A 16,816-nucleotide genomic window follows, 5' to 3' on the forward strand; every position below is an offset into this window, starting at 1 on the left:
ACGTTTAGAGCAGTCAAGGTGCTTCAGTCAGCCTTATGTTATCTGCCATCAGTTTTCCAGTGCAGAGAAAAGGTCATTTTTTGATGCTAAGAGCTCCTGCAGCTTTAGGATATGCATTTGCATGCTTAACACTACAGCCTGTGTTGTTCCTGTTTCTTTGCCCCTGATTTGGTTAGAAAACAAAAGGATGTATACCAGACAAAATGGCACAGGACTCAGGGTTCTTTTTGGAGTCGCAGGCAAATTTACAATGAAGTTTCACTCGGGATCCTACTAAGTTCAACTGAAATAGTCATAAAGGTGTGTCTCTCTCTCTCTCTCTCTCTCTCTGAGACAGCTCCTCGTTAACGGTGTAGCACACACTCATTGTTCATCATATTTGAAGTCAGGTCACAGGAGTTGGAGGCATTGGAGGTGATGATTTAGGACTTTGACAACTTTGTCTTTCAGGTTTCTTGCTTTGGTGGATGACTCTCATTACTGCCATCTTTAAGGTAATAATTAGTGCATCTATATATAGTGTTGCTCTATAAAAAATATTTTAAACGTATAATCAGTTGAACTTATCTGTTGTTGATGCTTGTAACAGTCTCCATCAGGCACCATAATTTTTCAGTTGACATTGTAATTACTCTGTTTTGGTCTAGTTTGTTTCTTAATACCCTAAGTCAAGGAGACATTGTGTTATGCAACGCACTTTACAAAGATCTTTGGACTGTCATCCTGTTTTGAGTGTGAAACCGTAAACAGAAGTTAGTGACGCCAGATATGTGGATGGGGCAGTTTGAGGTGTTGGAGAAGGAAAACTATAGCTTGCCCTGGGGAGAATTTGCATGGAGGCTGGTTTGCATGAACTGCAGTGAAAATGCAGTCACATCGTCAGTGTTTTGCAACCGACGATTAACGTCATAGCTACATGTTCTATCTTATCATGTTCTCAGAGCAGGTGGTAATATTTCAATGGAAAGCATGCTAAGACTGTTTTTACGTAAGCCAGAGAATATTCTTTTTAGAGGAATCCTTTGTGCTATACACCAACAAATTCAGGAAGATCATCTCTGTTGTATGTGTCTGTAGCTTTTTAGACAAGTTAATAACCAGGTGCTTGGGTATTCGCTGTTTCTGTTCGCCTCCTACACCACCTTATTAGGCATCAAATGTCAGCCTTACAGCCATGATGTCAGAGGCAGACAAGTTTATGAACTCTCTGCATTGTTACCTGCAGGATACGTTCAGACTGAAATGGAAACAAGCGTAGATTTTACATTATTAGTTCTAGACTGATTAGTCATCGAGCCCCTCGGTGAGTGAATGTCCTGTCTGCTTTCAGCGATGAAACAGACTATTTGCCTTAAATCACCTGTCTATTCCCTACAGCCACCTCTTAATCATTCATACCCCCTCACAATCACTGGCTCAGTCGTAAATTTGAGGATCCTAGACTGGAAAGCTTTTTTTTTTCTTTTTTTTTTTTCTTAACATCCAAAATCACTTTACAATCATTTGGTTATGGTTGTATTAGCATATGCCAGCTCTGCATTAAAGTGAACCATTGTCCAGGGGATTTCGATGCCCGGAAGCAACAAAAGAAAAGAGAAGGTCACGCTTGTAGCATTAACACACCTTTGTCTGTAAATGTTAACCTCGGCTTAACAGCCAGGAAACTGGAATTCAAAGAATTACAATGAGGGGTTTGGGAGGTTTTTTTTCTGGAATTCCAACCATTTTTCCTTCAGCAACAACATTGGTAATCTGTTCACACACAAGCAGCTGATATAATGTAATCCACTGAGCATCACCCTACACACTAGTTAACATTCTTGATGTTGACTTTGTTGAGACTAAATGAACTTTGAAAAACTGCACTGAGTTAATGAGGTTGTCTGAAATATAGTGCAAATACTACACTATCTCTCTAGCCTTGACTTGGTTAATGGTTATGTATGTGAGTTAACGACTGTAATGGTGCAGTGCTGAAACAAAGGAGAGTGTTGTGTTTTGTTGTGGTGGTATACTTTGTGAAATTGTGGTGTGTGCGAATGTGAAAATCCATGGCTTGGCTGAAATGGAAATTTGGTTCTGGACCATATACTTAGCTGTGCAACCATTCTGTGGAAGTTATCATTTAACAGGTCCATCCACTAAGGTGTTGACAAAGAAGTGGTCAGGATTTTACTTAAAATGGTTTTAATGTAGATATGTAGAAGTCATTGGGATTGGGTTTTGTTGCACAGCTTTAACAATACTGGCAGCATTAGAATGAAGCAGGCACACAATTCTAATTGATTGTGTATAAAAGAAGCACTTAGAACAACAGAGAAATGGCATGTTTTGAGAAGTCTAATGTTACACATGTGACCCTTAAGTCATGAACATGCAGCTGTGTTAGCAAGTAACCTTTCGACATGGTTTAACCGGTCAAATGCCCCCAATATGCATTCTCAGTAAAATATATAATTGATTCAAAGCCAAGTCTAACTTAGCTTAAATGTAACATAAGCTCTCTAGCTAATGTTTTACCATCCAATAATTTAGCTAAAAAGACACATTCACTTACCTTTCTTTGTGGGTTTTGTAGTGACCAATGAAGTTTGATGTCGTGGTGATCCTGTCGCTGAATTTTGAGCTGTAGACCTTGCATATCGCTGTCCTCATCTCACCACTATCATTGACAACAAAATACTTAAATCCAAATTTTCTAATTTTTGCGGTAGCCCCTTCCATAGTAGTTGCCTTGTGCATGTGTTGGCCTCTGCTGGCCTGCAGCATCATAATAGGTTGCTGGGTTTGAGCGCATTTCACTAGGAATCAGCTAATCGTGTTTCTAAAACAAAACACAACTTGTCTAGAAAAACGCAGATGAAATGCAAATGAGTCTTTTATCAATGTTAGTTAAGCAAGTCTAATGTCCTCAAATCTATGACTCTATTCTGACTCATCAAGCCATGTGACTCAAGTCCCCCACCTATGCTGACAGGAGAATTGAGTGTTCAAAAGTGTATGTTTGTGTGCAGATGATGTATGTGGCTGCGTTTCTGTAGCCAATTCTGTAGAAAACAGATGGTTTAAACTAGTGTGCTCTGCTCACCGCCTGTGTTATGGTGGTTTCTTTTTATAGACCTTTCCCTGCAGTTATTGCCAAAGCATCATTGGCATCTGGATTTTAAAGGATGAATTCCAAGAGCTATTTTTCCTACCAATAAAGTTAATGGTAACAAATTTGCTCTTAAAGCAGCCAGAAAGCTGTGCTTATCTTTGGTAAGTCACAATTGCTGAAGGGAAAAACGCTTGAAGGTGAAGACGTTTACTTTAGTATGCATATTCATTTTCCCATTGTTAACCATGAAGGCAATGGCTGTGAACACTGTAAAAGCATCAACAATTGTACAACCAACAGATGCAAGCAAATGCAAACAAATGATGATACAGCTGAAACAAAATCAGACCACAGTACAAAAGAACACAAATATTTGTGTATACAAAAACATGCCAGCCCAATAGTGCTGTCTTTAAGTGAAAACTTGCATATATCTTTTTAAAAGCCTAAATTTGATACCAGGCACTTTACAGTCCTCAGCATCTGACAGCAGGGTGGCACAGCAATCGGCATGACTCTGCCACTGTGGCTACAGATCCCTCAGAGATCAGTTATAAATGTTTGCAGATGCTAAAGAGACTCTGTGGCACCGAGCAAGACCAGACACTCTGCTTTTATACTGTCTCTATGATAATTGTTGCTTATTATTCAGTATACTGAGATAACCGGTGAAAAACAAGGACGTAGATGCATGTTCCTCTCTGTCTGTACACACTCTGACTTTGTCCAGAGTGACAAGCAGAATGGAAACACTTTGCACTACATCACACATGGCAGGCACTCGTTTATCTTAGGACTGCATGTTGACCAGATCGTTTGCGTTCCCCTGCACGACATGTTTCAACAAAGTCGGTGAGTGGTCCACCAGCGATGCCTTCCCCTGAAACATCTGATGTGTTGTATCAGCCACAGATAATGGCTGTCTGTAGAGGCAGTACCCAAAGTGGTTAATCAAAGCTGTGGTCGGAGCTGAGCTGGTTCTGGAGTCAAGTGTGTGCTGACGTCTTCAGATAGCATTCCTACACTACCATGGTCTACTTTTTTCAGTAGAGTTCAGTCAGGCTTGTCTCGCTTCGGCTCTTAAGAAGTGTATAAGAAGATGCAGGTTATGAATCTGGGCCATTGCATATTAACAAGGAGAGTGGAAACTGTGCATACATGGTGTTGATTTGTGCTGTTCCTCCCCCTCCCTTTAACTTGGCATTGAATACAGTCGGCAGCACAGCAGCTTTATTATAGAGGGATATTGGGTGTGAGGAAGAGAAAGGAGGAGGAAGGGAGTTTCACATGCCAGACACACCAAATCTCAAAACCAAATACAAAGACAGAAGCGGCAAAGGAAGCGGATGCTTCGCTCTAATTCATAGTGGTGTAGTGAGTGTAATAGCTCACCACTACGCTCCCTTTACACCATCAACCCTGTGATTTGTCACGGAGCATAAACAGAGTTTTCTCTAGTGGTCAACTCCTGCCTGCCAGCTCATTCGTTTCTCCCAGTGAGGTTTAGCATGGGAACTGTGCTGTTGGGATGGCTCGGTGTGGATTGTGGAGCAAGATGTGCAGCGTGAACGAGACTCTCATGAGCTCAGTACTGACTCATGGAAAGTTTTAGGATGCCAAAAGGTGTGTGTGTGTGTGTGTGTGTGTGTGTGTGTGTGTGTGTGTGTGTGTGTGTGTGTGTGTGTGTGTGTGTGTGTGTGTGTGTGTGTGTGTGTGTGTGTGTGTGTGTGTGTGTCTGTGTGTGTGTGCCTGTGTCTGTGTGTGTGTGTGTGTGTGTGTGTGTGTGTGTGCCTGTGTGTGCCTGTGTGTGTGTGTGTGTGTGTAAACTGAAAGGCAGTTTGATTCTTCTGGTGAAGCCCATCATCCAGCTGCATGTCGCACTTTTTTCAAGGTTTCATAAATCACTAACTTTGAGCACTTCCCATACTCTGGTGTGAGATTTGTCTTGTTTATCATGATTTATCCCAAGGAGAGCCATAAAAGTATATTCTCTATAAAACTGCATATGGGCGATAAGGCAAGTGAGTACACTTGTTCAGAATGAATCCTTTGAATTGTAGCCTCTTAAAGACTGACAAAATACCTTTTCGTGACAACATCAGGTTTGCGTTATCAGCTGATGACTGCTGACCAATGATGCGCATCTAATGATGAACACATTTAGGTTACAAGCTTGTCGACATTGGTGAAAGAGAATGTATTTCAGGCTCATAACAGAAACTCCATCTGTAAGCTATCAACACCAAATTATGCTCTCCATCCCCACTTGGCAATATCACCTGAGTAATTTAATGTTTTGCTTAATGATGGTTTGTGCCTCGTAGATTTCCATTTATTAGTTTGAAGTCAAATTACATGACAAAGCTTCATTTCTTTAGCTGGGCAAAATGGTTTTGACCCCTTTGCCCTGTGAATATTTAAGGAAATGGAGCTCTCTGCACAGTGGCCATTCAGTGCTCCATTCTCACACCGCCATGACTTCATATATTTAGGAAACGCTTGTTAGGAAAATTCCCCATTTGGCCAGGAAGGATGTGAAACTGAATATGGATTCCATTTCTCTTAAATTCAAACCTAGCTCAATAAAGACATATAAACAAAGCTTCTGGTCCCCTTCCCCACTTTTTTCTTCTCTTCAGTTCCCCCTCCCCTCTCTGTTTTTCCAAGGTTGAGCCTTCAGCCGTCAGGAGAACAAGAGGAAATGGCTGAGTTTTCCACAGAATATGCAGTGTTTTAATTTAGGCCATGTCAGTAATGATTTGAGCAAGGCCTTTTACTGTAAACCACTTTTCGTGTCTCAGTCTGGGCGTAGAGACACAGAGCTCTGAGCTGTCTTAGATTAATTTCTGGATAGCTGTCTGTTCAGTGCAGCGAAAATTATATTTATCTGAAGTTGTCCCTAAGAAGTCATCGCTTTGCTGGTATTTATCTACGTGGCAAGAGACGTCATCACTACAGAGAATTTGAAATGCATCTGGTTTGTAACACCATTATCTTACTTAATGATAACAACCGAAACTATATAAATTATGAAATTCCCAGCCCTCTTTAAGGATTTCAAAAATGAGATGGATGTCCCACTGTGTTGACCGTATTACCTTTTAAAAACACTGCCTTACTGTCTCTCTCATATCCTGACACCTACCTTCTGTTTGTATTCTTCTCACCTGTCCCAGAATCTCCTCAGTTGTCCTCACCCCTCTCCACCAGTGAACATGACCAGGCAAATGTTGACCTGGCCCCAGACTGTGACAGCCAGCTATGTGTGGAGCCACTGGACGGAGAGGGTGAACGTCCAGTGAGTCTGGTGTCCACCCTGTCCTCTGGTTCATCCCGCGATAGTCGCAGCCTTTTTGGGAGCACCGTAGCCCTTCCTTCCTCAACCACCCCACCCATACCGGGCGAGGAGGACATAGACTTGGAGCTGAGCCCAACAGAAGGCACCGGAGAGCGGGCGGGCGACCAGAGTCCCACCCTCACACGCTCCCGCCTGGAGCCCAGGGTGATCAGCAACCAGTGGAACAACAACAACGCCACCTCCAACAGGAAGGCGAGTGGCGAAATCCCTCACATCCCTGCCTCGCCTGTCGTCACGGATGCCATGGCGCCCAACCCAAAGCTGACCTATGTGGACCGTGTTGTCATGGAGATAATTGAGACAGAGCGCATGTACGTCAAGGACCTGCGCAGCATCGTGGAGGTGAGTGGATGTCAGGGTTATGTCGACTGTACTCAAGCTTAATTTTCCGTTACAGTCGGTGCTTTTCACTTCCAGCCAAGTATTCACTGTGAGCCAACCATCTGATATTATAGAGGGTAAATCATCAGTATGTGTATTTAAAGCACATGTTTGACTTGGATTTATGTGCAGCTATGACTTCATGTCTACAGCACTCTTCAGAGGTGATTTACTGCATTTGGCCAGCCAGGAGCCAAAATAGGGGAATTGGACTGAACAGTTTTTGAGAGCAAATGTCTTCTGTGTTCCAAGCAGCTGTTGGTGGTCACAAATGAGTCCTGTACTTGTAAAACATCAAGTGGATTTTTCTTTTTCTTTTCAATACCAGGATCCACTCTGATATCCTGCTTTCCAAACAGTCAGTTGAAAAAATGCAAACCTAACATCTGGCAATTGTGTGCTTTGTTTATAGATTTCTTGTTCTGGCTGTGGAAAAGTTAGGCCTGCTCATAGTGTTGTATATAAACCAGTCTGTATATTTACAGTGCAGTGAAAGTTTTCAGCCTGTCGCCTGGGAGTATGAACTCCGCTCATATCTGGAGTTCAAAGACACAGTCAAAACTGGGACAGAGCGCAGGTCTTTCATGGCTGAAGTCTTCTGCTTTGTGATCTTAGTCAAAGATAGTGGAAACCTCATCGCAGACATGTGAAGCACTGAAAATGGGCTAGGGATGATTTTACCACTCAACAGACCACTTACATCTTATCACATCTTCTACCTTTTGTAGTCTGGAAACAACTTCCAGACTGGGAAACCTCTGTGGCCCCTCAATCTTTCCTCGGTCCTGCATAGAAACAGGAGCTCTCTGCTGCACTGATGGTAATGTCTTTAACACGTGAGGCATTTCTGAGTACGACTGGCAGTGAACCAGCTAGCACCTCTCCTCACATTGTGTCTGACTGTGCTGGCGTCTGGCAGTTGCTGCGGGAGGGAGTGCTACCCCCGCCCCAGCTTGAGTAACGACTTGCTCCTGACAAACACTTTCAGGACTTCTAACTATTTCGGTTGACAGGAGCAGCAGGCTGGCCTGCTCTGGCCCTGGTTGCACGAGCCCTGCAGCGAGCTCCAGCCTAGCCTGAACTCTGAAGTCCTCCCAGCCAACAAAAACACTTCCATCTTTGTGCAAACTGGAGAAATAACACAGATGAAAGCAGATTGGTTTTTCCATAGGCTACAGTGTGGGAACACAGTCTAGTACAGATGTATCCTCAATCCTTTTATGATTGCAGTATGGTTTCCATCACAATGATTCCACGCAGCTCATTTTAATTTCACACCAAGCCTCGAATCTGACAGAGATGCGTGAAACTCGTCCTTCATTTCGGCACTGTTTCTTCAGCGAGCTAATCCAAAGCTTCCACTTGATATTGACACTGAACTCACGAGCAGCTGCTGAAACTGTGTTCACTCTGCCTTTAGATCTACTCTGTCTCAAATTTTCAGAATAGCTGTTTGACCCAGCCGGTCTCATGTGTCTAAATACATCCCCAACACCTGGCCTGAACACACACCTAGAATCCTCACATGCAGCATTGTTGAAACAAGAATGTGGTCAGTGCTTCAGAAAGACCTGGACTAACATATTACTTAGTTTAATTACTATAATTCATGTTTGCCACAAAAGTTTTTGACCCACAGCAGTATTACAAGGACAAAACAGCCGCTTATTCTTTAATAATAACAGCACAGCTTATAGTCCTATAAAAAGGAGACTATATATATAGCGTGAAATCTCTCGCAGTATGCTAAAGGTCACATGTTTATGGTGGTAGCACTAGTGGCGAGTTTTTGTATCAGAGACGATGACACACTGACTGTAAGTCATTGCTGTCACTGCACTGGAGTTCTTCATCCATGACCGGCTGCAGTTTATTCAGTAGAATGCTGTGATGACTGACGCTGCAAAGTTTGTGTTTGTGTGTGCGTGCGTGCATGCGTGCGAGAATTTGCACCACATCGTCTGGGTCACTGGGTGTGTGTGCAAGCTGTTTACTGGCATGCTCTTTATATAGTCACTGCGTGTGTGTGTGTTTGTCCCTCGTCAACTTGCTCCTCTACTTGCTTGGAGTTGTTTGTGTGCCACATGAGTGTGGAAGGAGGTAATCATCCAGATGTTGGCATATCTTACCACTGTGTTTTTAGATATTTTTATCTACTTCTGTATGTATCTCAGGTCCAGGGGGAGTTGGGTTCTTAGAGGGGAACAGGCTGTGCTGATGTTTATGGTCTCGGTACACCAGAACCTCTTCCAGACAGTCACACTGGCTTCTAGTCATTGGAACAAATCCTTAAAAGGATCCTTAAAAGATCACATCAGTTTTGTGTGAATTACTGTTAGGATAAGAACAAAAAAGCCTTGAAATCAAGATAAAACACATTTTATGCACAGTCAGAGAAATGTCACGCACTGCAGCCCTGAAACAATCAGTCGGTCAAACCATATGTCCTATGACAACCGAACACACATCATAGAGGATATCACAGGGACACAAGGAGAATTTAGTTTTTTATATTCATCCTCCCTCTAGTGGTAAGAATTTGGAAGGGCCCATATGACACTTGACATGATGTTTCATAGATAACTACATCTTTTATGTATATCTCCATCTCTATTGTTTTTCCAGGATTACTTGGCCCACATCATCGACATGAGTACCCTTCCCATACGGCCAGAGCAAGTGTGTGCCCTGTTTGGAAACATAGAGGACATCTATGAGTTCAACAGGCAAGTGACTCCCACAAATACAAACAGGCTGGGAAGATAGATGTTTAAAGTAATGTTGTAACCACACCTATAATGATCACCCTATTCCACAGTAGTCAAAACTACAACATAATCACTGAAAGTACACTCATTACTGCATTCTGTAAACTTCCTTTAATATAGGAATGTTAATGTACTTTGATTTGTATCTACTCCAATATAATGATGAATGTTAAGAATGCATGATGCTTGACTACTTTAATCACACTCGCTGCTGATATTTCTGACATAACACGGATGCAATGAGAAACAAAAGAGCAACACACACTTAGGCAAATATCTGAAAGCCAGGGAAATGGTGGTGCAGCTAGCTTTACATTTAATCATTTTATGTCAGCAAGTGCTCATTGCTGACCACACTGCCTGCCAAAACACACATTAACATTCCTGTCCCCCTCACCGCGAGGAGCCTCCCTGCTCGTGCCAAGGCTACCATACAGCTCTGAACCTCAAACGAGGATGATTTGATTCTTATTGCTTTTTAATGAAATTCTAACCACCTCTACAAGACAGTTTTTGACAGTTTTTGGATTCAAAGGGGCCCCGTATTGCCCTTTTCTGAGAGATTAATCTTTTGTTCTTGTCACATCGCACTGGGAGGTGGTGTTTTCTTTAAGTTAGCAATGCAGATAGCGATGCTGTCTTTTATTAGAGTACACTTTAGGTGGAGAAATGCGTGTCAGCCTGCGAGCAGGTGCCATGATGGTATATATTCCAGACATCTGCCCAGGGGAGACCAGATTTTTGTCTTTTTTATAGTTCACCATCCAGAGATCACACACTGACTGTGAAAGACCACATACGATACACTGGAGATGTTTTGATAACAGTTACTTACTGTGCTGTAATTCAAACCCTGGGTTTGCTCTCAGTAATCGTGGTCATTAAATCACTTTTGACACGAACATTCATTTGTTAACTCATAAAGGACCTTGCTGTTATGCAGGAATTTGTATGTGTTTCTAATACTTAATCCTCTTCCAACCTTGAATATTGTTGACAAAGCAATCATGCCATATGAACAAATGTTGACCGTGTGTCCGAAATAAATCTCCACTCCATGATTTTGTCAATGTACCACTAGCATGTTGACACATTAGCTTGTACTCGCTCTCAGTGAAGCTGCGTCGCCTTTGATCTCAGCTATGGAATGCTGTGCGATGAACTGTGTTTGATATTTTCATGTGTTAACTGAACAGCTTGTGTGCAGAGTACCTGCTCTGATTGGTGATGGTTAGGTTTTTGCTGCACTGTTGTATTTTTCCAGCCACCCTGCCGTCATGTCTCCTCCATCAGTCTGGCACATTTTACTGAGGGGCCGTCACACCGCGTAAAGCATTAAAATACCTTACAACTCTCAGGTTCTGGTTTCCCAAGCTCTGAATAAAGCTTCTTTTTGATGGCACTGTGGGCATGGAGAATTCCATGTTGAACGTTCATTCACGCTCAGGCTGAACATACAACAAGGCTCAGGTTTAACGGTGTATGCTGCCCTCTAGTGGCATTATGTCTCAACAAGGGTCACATCTCAGTCAAGGCAGATATAGAAGACACAGACACAGAAAAAGTATTGATATTGATTTATTGAATTTTACCTGTCGTTATTATTCTTTCCTGCTGTTTAATTCTGTTTTTATTTTCCTCTCTAAACAAAGGAATTAGCTTAGTTAGCCCATTAACACTCAGTTTCCTCCCTGTTGTGCTCTTTGTTTCAGTGAACTCCTGCAGTCCTTGGACATGTGTGAGAACGACCCTGTGGCCATCGCTCGATGCTTTGTAGTTAAGGTGAGAGGAACCGTCCTCTTCATGCTGATTCAGAGTGTCATCAAGAAAATAAACTCTAATAATGTGTTTGTCTGACTTGTCTGACTCTGTGTTTCCTCAGAGTGAATACTTTGAAATATACACGCAGTATTGCACCAACTATCCCAAGTAAGTAGCTAAAAAGTATTTATTTTAATTCAGCCTTTGCTAGTGATACCATGTGTAATTATTTACTTTGAGAGTCAAATTTGATATGATCATTATAATTCTCTGCTGCAGCTCAGTAGCGGCATTGACGGACTGCATGAGGAGTAAAACGTTGGCCAAGTTCTTCAGGGATCGGCAGGCTGCTCTGAAGCGCTCCCTCCCTTTGGGCTCCTATCTGCTAAAGCCGGTCCAGAGGATCCTGAAATATCACCTGCTGCTTCAGGTACAGAATGTTCTCAGTGGTCATTGTGTTGCAGCACACCTTTTTCTTCACAATGCAGCCTTTGCAGGCTTTGGTAGATTTATCTTTCTGCTATTTATTAATGAGTATTTCTCAGTCTGTTTGGATTATGATGAAGCAGTGTGTTTATTACACTGTGTGAGTGATTTTCTCTTCTTTGGTTCCCTGACCTGAAGGATAAAAGCTGTTTACTCTTTTACAAGCTAAAAGCACCAGAAAAATCACTAAAAGACTGAGTTGAACACACATTTTTGTTTGATTGGGAGTAGATTCAACTAGTTCCCCGTCCCTTGTCAAAAGTTGTCCCCAATCTCTATTAAAGGAAATTGCAAAGCACTTTGACCCAGACGAGGAGGGCAATGAGGTCGTTCAGGAGGCCATAGACACCATGACCGGAGTGGCCTGGTACATCAACGATATGAAGAGGAAACACGAACACGCTGTCAGGGTGCAGGTGAAGAGTTAAAACACATGCATGCCAGCATCTGTTTGAAAAGGTGCATTTAAGTCCTTGTCACTTACAGAACATAGTCAAGATGCATTTTCCCCACTCTCTCAGACACCCCACAGTCGTTCTTTCTGCTATTTCTGCTCTTTCTGCTTCTTTTATCGATTTATTGCACATTTGATTTTCTCGACAAAGCAGCCCTCTGTGTCATCCATCTCTTCCATAAATATGTCTTTTAAAGCTCCAAATCTCTAAGTATTCCCAAGTAGATATCGTCCAAGGCAAATCCATGAACCTTCACAATTTGCTGTTGACCTGCACGTCTTTTCTCAAGTCTAGTTAAATGTTGAAATGGAGGCTGCAGCTTTTTAATGATTTTCTTAGTTTGAGTCTTTGACAGAGTGGATTGGCCACCTACCTGCTCTTCTAAGGACACATGTTTTATAAGGATTACATATAAAAGCTGACACTTAGCTGGCATTTATTTTCTTTTATGCTTAAGGAACATGACTGAGAGTGTGCTCTGGGGTTGTGTGCTTTCATGTACATCTGCAGGAGATACAGTCTCTTCTGATCAACTGGAAGGGTCCTGACCTGACTACCTATGGAGAGCTGGTGCTGGAGGGCACCTTTCATGTCCTGCGGGCGAAGAACACCCGTACACTCTTCCTCTTTGAAAAGATGCTCCTCATTACCAAGAAAAGAGGGGAGCACTATGTCTACAAGACCCACATCTCCGTATGGATTGTTGACATTATTTTCATTGATTAGTGATTTAATAGTTTAGAAAATGTAAATTACACAAGATATTTTTGATAAGGTAGCAAATCAGGACAGGCAACAAACTCAATTAGGGGAACCCCAACTACATCACTACTTTCATTGTGGTTGCAGTGCTCCACCCTAATGCTACTTGACAGCGCCAAGGATCCCCTGCTCTTCAGTGTCATCCATTTCAAGCATCCCAAGCAACCCCACACAGTGCAGGTAAATGTGACAGTGACACATAATACTTTTCTTCAATTACAAAAACACTGTGTTTTAATGATTTTTGTAATCTTTATGTTCATCTTATTTACAATCCTGATTCCAAAGAAGATGAGACACGGTGTAAAATGTTAATAAAAACAGAATGCAATCATTTGCAAACAAACCAACAACAGTTTTACAAAGTGTTCCTGAGTGCATGTATTCATATCCTTAATACAGTCATGTGTTCACGAAGTGGTGAACCTCGCTCCATCCTTGCTTGTGAACGACTGAGCCTTTCCAGGATGCCCCTTTCATACCCAATCATGATACTATCACCTGTTATCAATGAACCTGTTTACCTGTGGAATGTTCCAAACAGGTGTTTTTGGAGCATTAAACAACTTTCCCAGTCTTTAGTTGCTCCTGTCCCAGCCTGTTTGAAATATTTTGCTGCATCTAATTGAGAATAAGCAGATATTTCCATAAATCAATGAAGTGGTTGAGGTAAAGCATTAAATATATTGCAGTTTTCAGTAGACTGTATGTCAAAAAAGAATTAGCAAATCATCAAATTCAGTTTTATTTATTCCAGCTTTTTTGGAATCAGGGTTGTAGTTGTATTAGAATTATTTAGATTAGTGAAGAAAATAAATTGGATTTTTTTTTTACTGCAATTTTCTATTCTATTTTTTTTTCCAGACTCTTAAGAGCCAGTGGTTTTGCACTGGAGTTGGTCTCTATTCTGTTTGCGTGTGTATCTGGTGTGTCTTCATTAACTTCAATGACTCTTTCGAAATGACAAGTGCTTGTTGTTCCAGGCCAAGTCAGTAGAGGAGAAGCGTCTGTGGGCCCATCACATAAAGAGGCTCATTCTTGAGAACCACAACACCATCCTCCCTCAGAAGGTGAACAGCACCCTCCCTCACCTCATCCTTCTCAGCTGCTGCAGAATTGTATATAAACATGCTGTCTTTCTCTTTGAAGGCAAAAGAAGCCATCCTGGACAATTCTAACTGTAAGTGTTACTAATAGAGCAATGTTTGTTGCTAGGACCAGTTCAAATGTTTCTATGGCAACCAATGATGCTGCTCACAAAAGAGGAGGGTGGTTAATTTTCAGTGGAAAATATGGATTGGTGTTTAATTTGCCAGTAAGGCATATTCTGTAACCCATCTGTCTATGTGGAGAAAATTGTTTTTCTAACTGCTGCTCTGAGTGTAATGACAGACCCCTCTGCTGCTCAGATCCAGGGAAGTACCACTATAGCCCTGAGAGGCTGAAGAAAGCAGAGTCCTACCAAGCTGATGACTTCCATCTTGGAGGGCGAAATGGGAGAAGAAGATCAGGTTAAAGACCCTTACTCGATCTATTTGTTATGTATTAATATTTGTAATTTGTGTCAATAGAATCGTATTGCTGATGGTTACTTCTCGCCTACACCATGAGTGAGTTATCTTTCTTTTATTTCTGTCTTTTTAGAGCCTGCAAAACAAAGCATAAGGACCACAAAAGGTTGGTAGATTATGGGCTTTTTTAATGACATCACTTTGCAACCCCAATGATAGAAATGCTGGGAAACAGAATGTGATCATTTGCTAAACTTTTTGATACACCATATAAACAGTACGAAGACAATATGTATAATGTTTTACCTCATCAACTTCATTTATTTTTGCAAATATCTGCTTATTCCAAGTCAGAAAGATGTGGAATGCTCCGAAAACACCTGTTTGGAGCATTCCCCAGGTAAACAGGTTCATTGGTAACAGGTGATTGTATCGTGATTGGGAAAGGCTCAGTTGTTCACAAGCGAGGATGGAGCGAGGTTGTTGTTGTCGGTAAACACAGTTCATTTGCAAATGATTGCATTCTGTTTTTGTTTACAAGGCATCCCATTCTTTTTTGCAGTCTGGGTTGTATGTTCAGTTCAGGTTTGGCAGTCAAAAGGGAAGTTGGGGTAACAGTTTATTGTCTGCCCAGTAAAAGCTGTTGCACATCTGCTTGTGCTTTGTTTTTCCCTCAATGACACCTGGAAAGCAGATCAAAAGACACTTACCTCCCACTCCACTGGCCTCACCCATAATGAAGTTTAATATAATGCCAGTTCAGCCGTAGGCTTTGTCCTACACAACCTCTTTTCAATAGTCAAATTCAGCCTTGTCTTCAGATCTGCATGTCTTCCGGCTGTCATCTATTCAAATTAGCCATTATGAAAGAGAAAATCTCTGTGTTCTTGTCCTCAGTTCTCCTTTGCTCACAGTCCAGATCAATTTTTCAGACCAATGTAATGAAGAAGCAATTTTCATGTCGACCTTCCCATCTCTGTGAGGGAGTAGGTCATCACTTCCTGGCTAATTGCATCATGTTCAGTTTAAGCCTCTGAGAGGAAGATGTTTCTAATTGGTATTTATCTAATCACAAGGCCTCCCTTAAGTCTGGTCCAGACTAACTACTGCCTGACTCAGTCTCTGCTTTTGCAGGCAGAGGTTGTGTCCTGACCATAATTGTACAAGATGCATGTGGTATTCATGTTATTTGGTCATGTAATATTCCACTTGAACATGCTTTTTTCAGACTTATTGACATTCTGATTTGTTTATCTCCCCGCTCCCCTTTATCTTTATTCTCCATGCAGCTGTTTTGAAGGTAAGCACCTCAAATCCAAATGTACTCTTTTATTAAACCTTGATAAGCTTTTTCATTCTATCGGGGGGGGGGGTTTAGGTCAGAGTGCAGTGGTGAGATATGGTTTACCCAGATTTGACTCAGCAGTTCAAACTTTCTATTCTAATTGCAAAATGACTCAAAGCAAAAAAAATAAAAAATACAAAATGAGAAAGTGCAAACCTAATCTTCACAGAGCACACTTGGACTTGCCCTGGATTACCAAAATCATATCTCACCCAAAGCTAAAGCAGCTTTATGATTATTCCATCCCATTTAAAGCCTTGCAATCACAACATGACTCTAGCACTGGCCTTGCAATAACAAACCACATGTCTATGACTTCACGCTACAGCATGCAGACAGTGAGGGTGCACTGCTGGGGGAGAGGTGCTCCCTTCAGCCAGCCAGTAGTGTCAGTACGCTGACCTCCAGTCTAGGCGAGCCCCAGGCTGAGAGGCCATGTGTGGAGGATCTAATTCCCAGAGGGGACTCTCTGGAGCAGCTAAGTCCTACTGACAGTGACCCAAAACTGGGCGCCTCACCCAGTGAGGGGGGGCTGGAGCTGGAGGAGGCAAAGGAGGAGGATGAGGAGGAGGGGGAGAGTTACAAGGAAGATAAACTGATGGGAGACGACCAGGTAGCCGACTTTGCCAGCTCAGTGCTGGCAGCCATCTCCTGCTGGCACTATAAAGCCAGGGCTTTGCTTTCTACTCACTTCACAACGGTGAGGGTTTCTGCCACCCACGGGTTTCCCATTTCCTGCTCCATTCCACTGGCTTACCAGTACTTTCTGCTACTCTCTCTCCCACGCTGGCTCTCTCTCCCTATTTTTTTTTTTCTTTTGTAAACAGAACCACCTAACACCTGCTTCTATTTGCACTGTGCACGTTGACTGCCTCTGGTTAAATTCATGCTA

The 16,816-nt window shown here is 42.2% G+C and overlaps 1 protein-coding gene across 1 annotated transcript in view; it reads left to right on the forward strand.

The window, feature by feature from the left end:
• The window catches only part of LOC139342730 (pleckstrin homology domain-containing family G member 3-like), a 31,789-nt gene that overhangs the window by 10,509 nt on the left and 4,464 nt on the right, over positions 1-16,816 (forward strand). Inside the window, exons 3-16 of the mRNA XM_070979973.1 lie at positions 6,274-6,797; positions 9,462-9,562; positions 11,317-11,386; positions 11,487-11,533; positions 11,645-11,795; positions 12,136-12,267; positions 12,817-12,999; positions 13,156-13,248; positions 14,052-14,138; positions 14,218-14,248; positions 14,478-14,579; positions 14,713-14,745; positions 15,869-15,879; positions 16,253-16,624. Of these exons, the coding sequence (XP_070836074.1) occupies positions 6,274-6,797; positions 9,462-9,562; positions 11,317-11,386; positions 11,487-11,533; positions 11,645-11,795; positions 12,136-12,267; positions 12,817-12,999; positions 13,156-13,248; positions 14,052-14,138; positions 14,218-14,248; positions 14,478-14,579; positions 14,713-14,745; positions 15,869-15,879; positions 16,253-16,624 (1,937 nt within the window). The remainder of the gene's footprint in view (positions 1-6,273; positions 6,798-9,461; positions 9,563-11,316; positions 11,387-11,486; positions 11,534-11,644; positions 11,796-12,135; positions 12,268-12,816; positions 13,000-13,155; positions 13,249-14,051; positions 14,139-14,217; positions 14,249-14,477; positions 14,580-14,712; positions 14,746-15,868; positions 15,880-16,252; positions 16,625-16,816) is intronic.

Source organism: Chaetodon trifascialis, chromosome 14 (genome assembly GCF_039877785.1).
Source record: "Chaetodon trifascialis isolate fChaTrf1 chromosome 14, fChaTrf1.hap1, whole genome shotgun sequence".
Lineage (NCBI taxonomy): Eukaryota > Metazoa > Chordata > Actinopteri > Chaetodontiformes > Chaetodontidae > Chaetodon > Chaetodon trifascialis.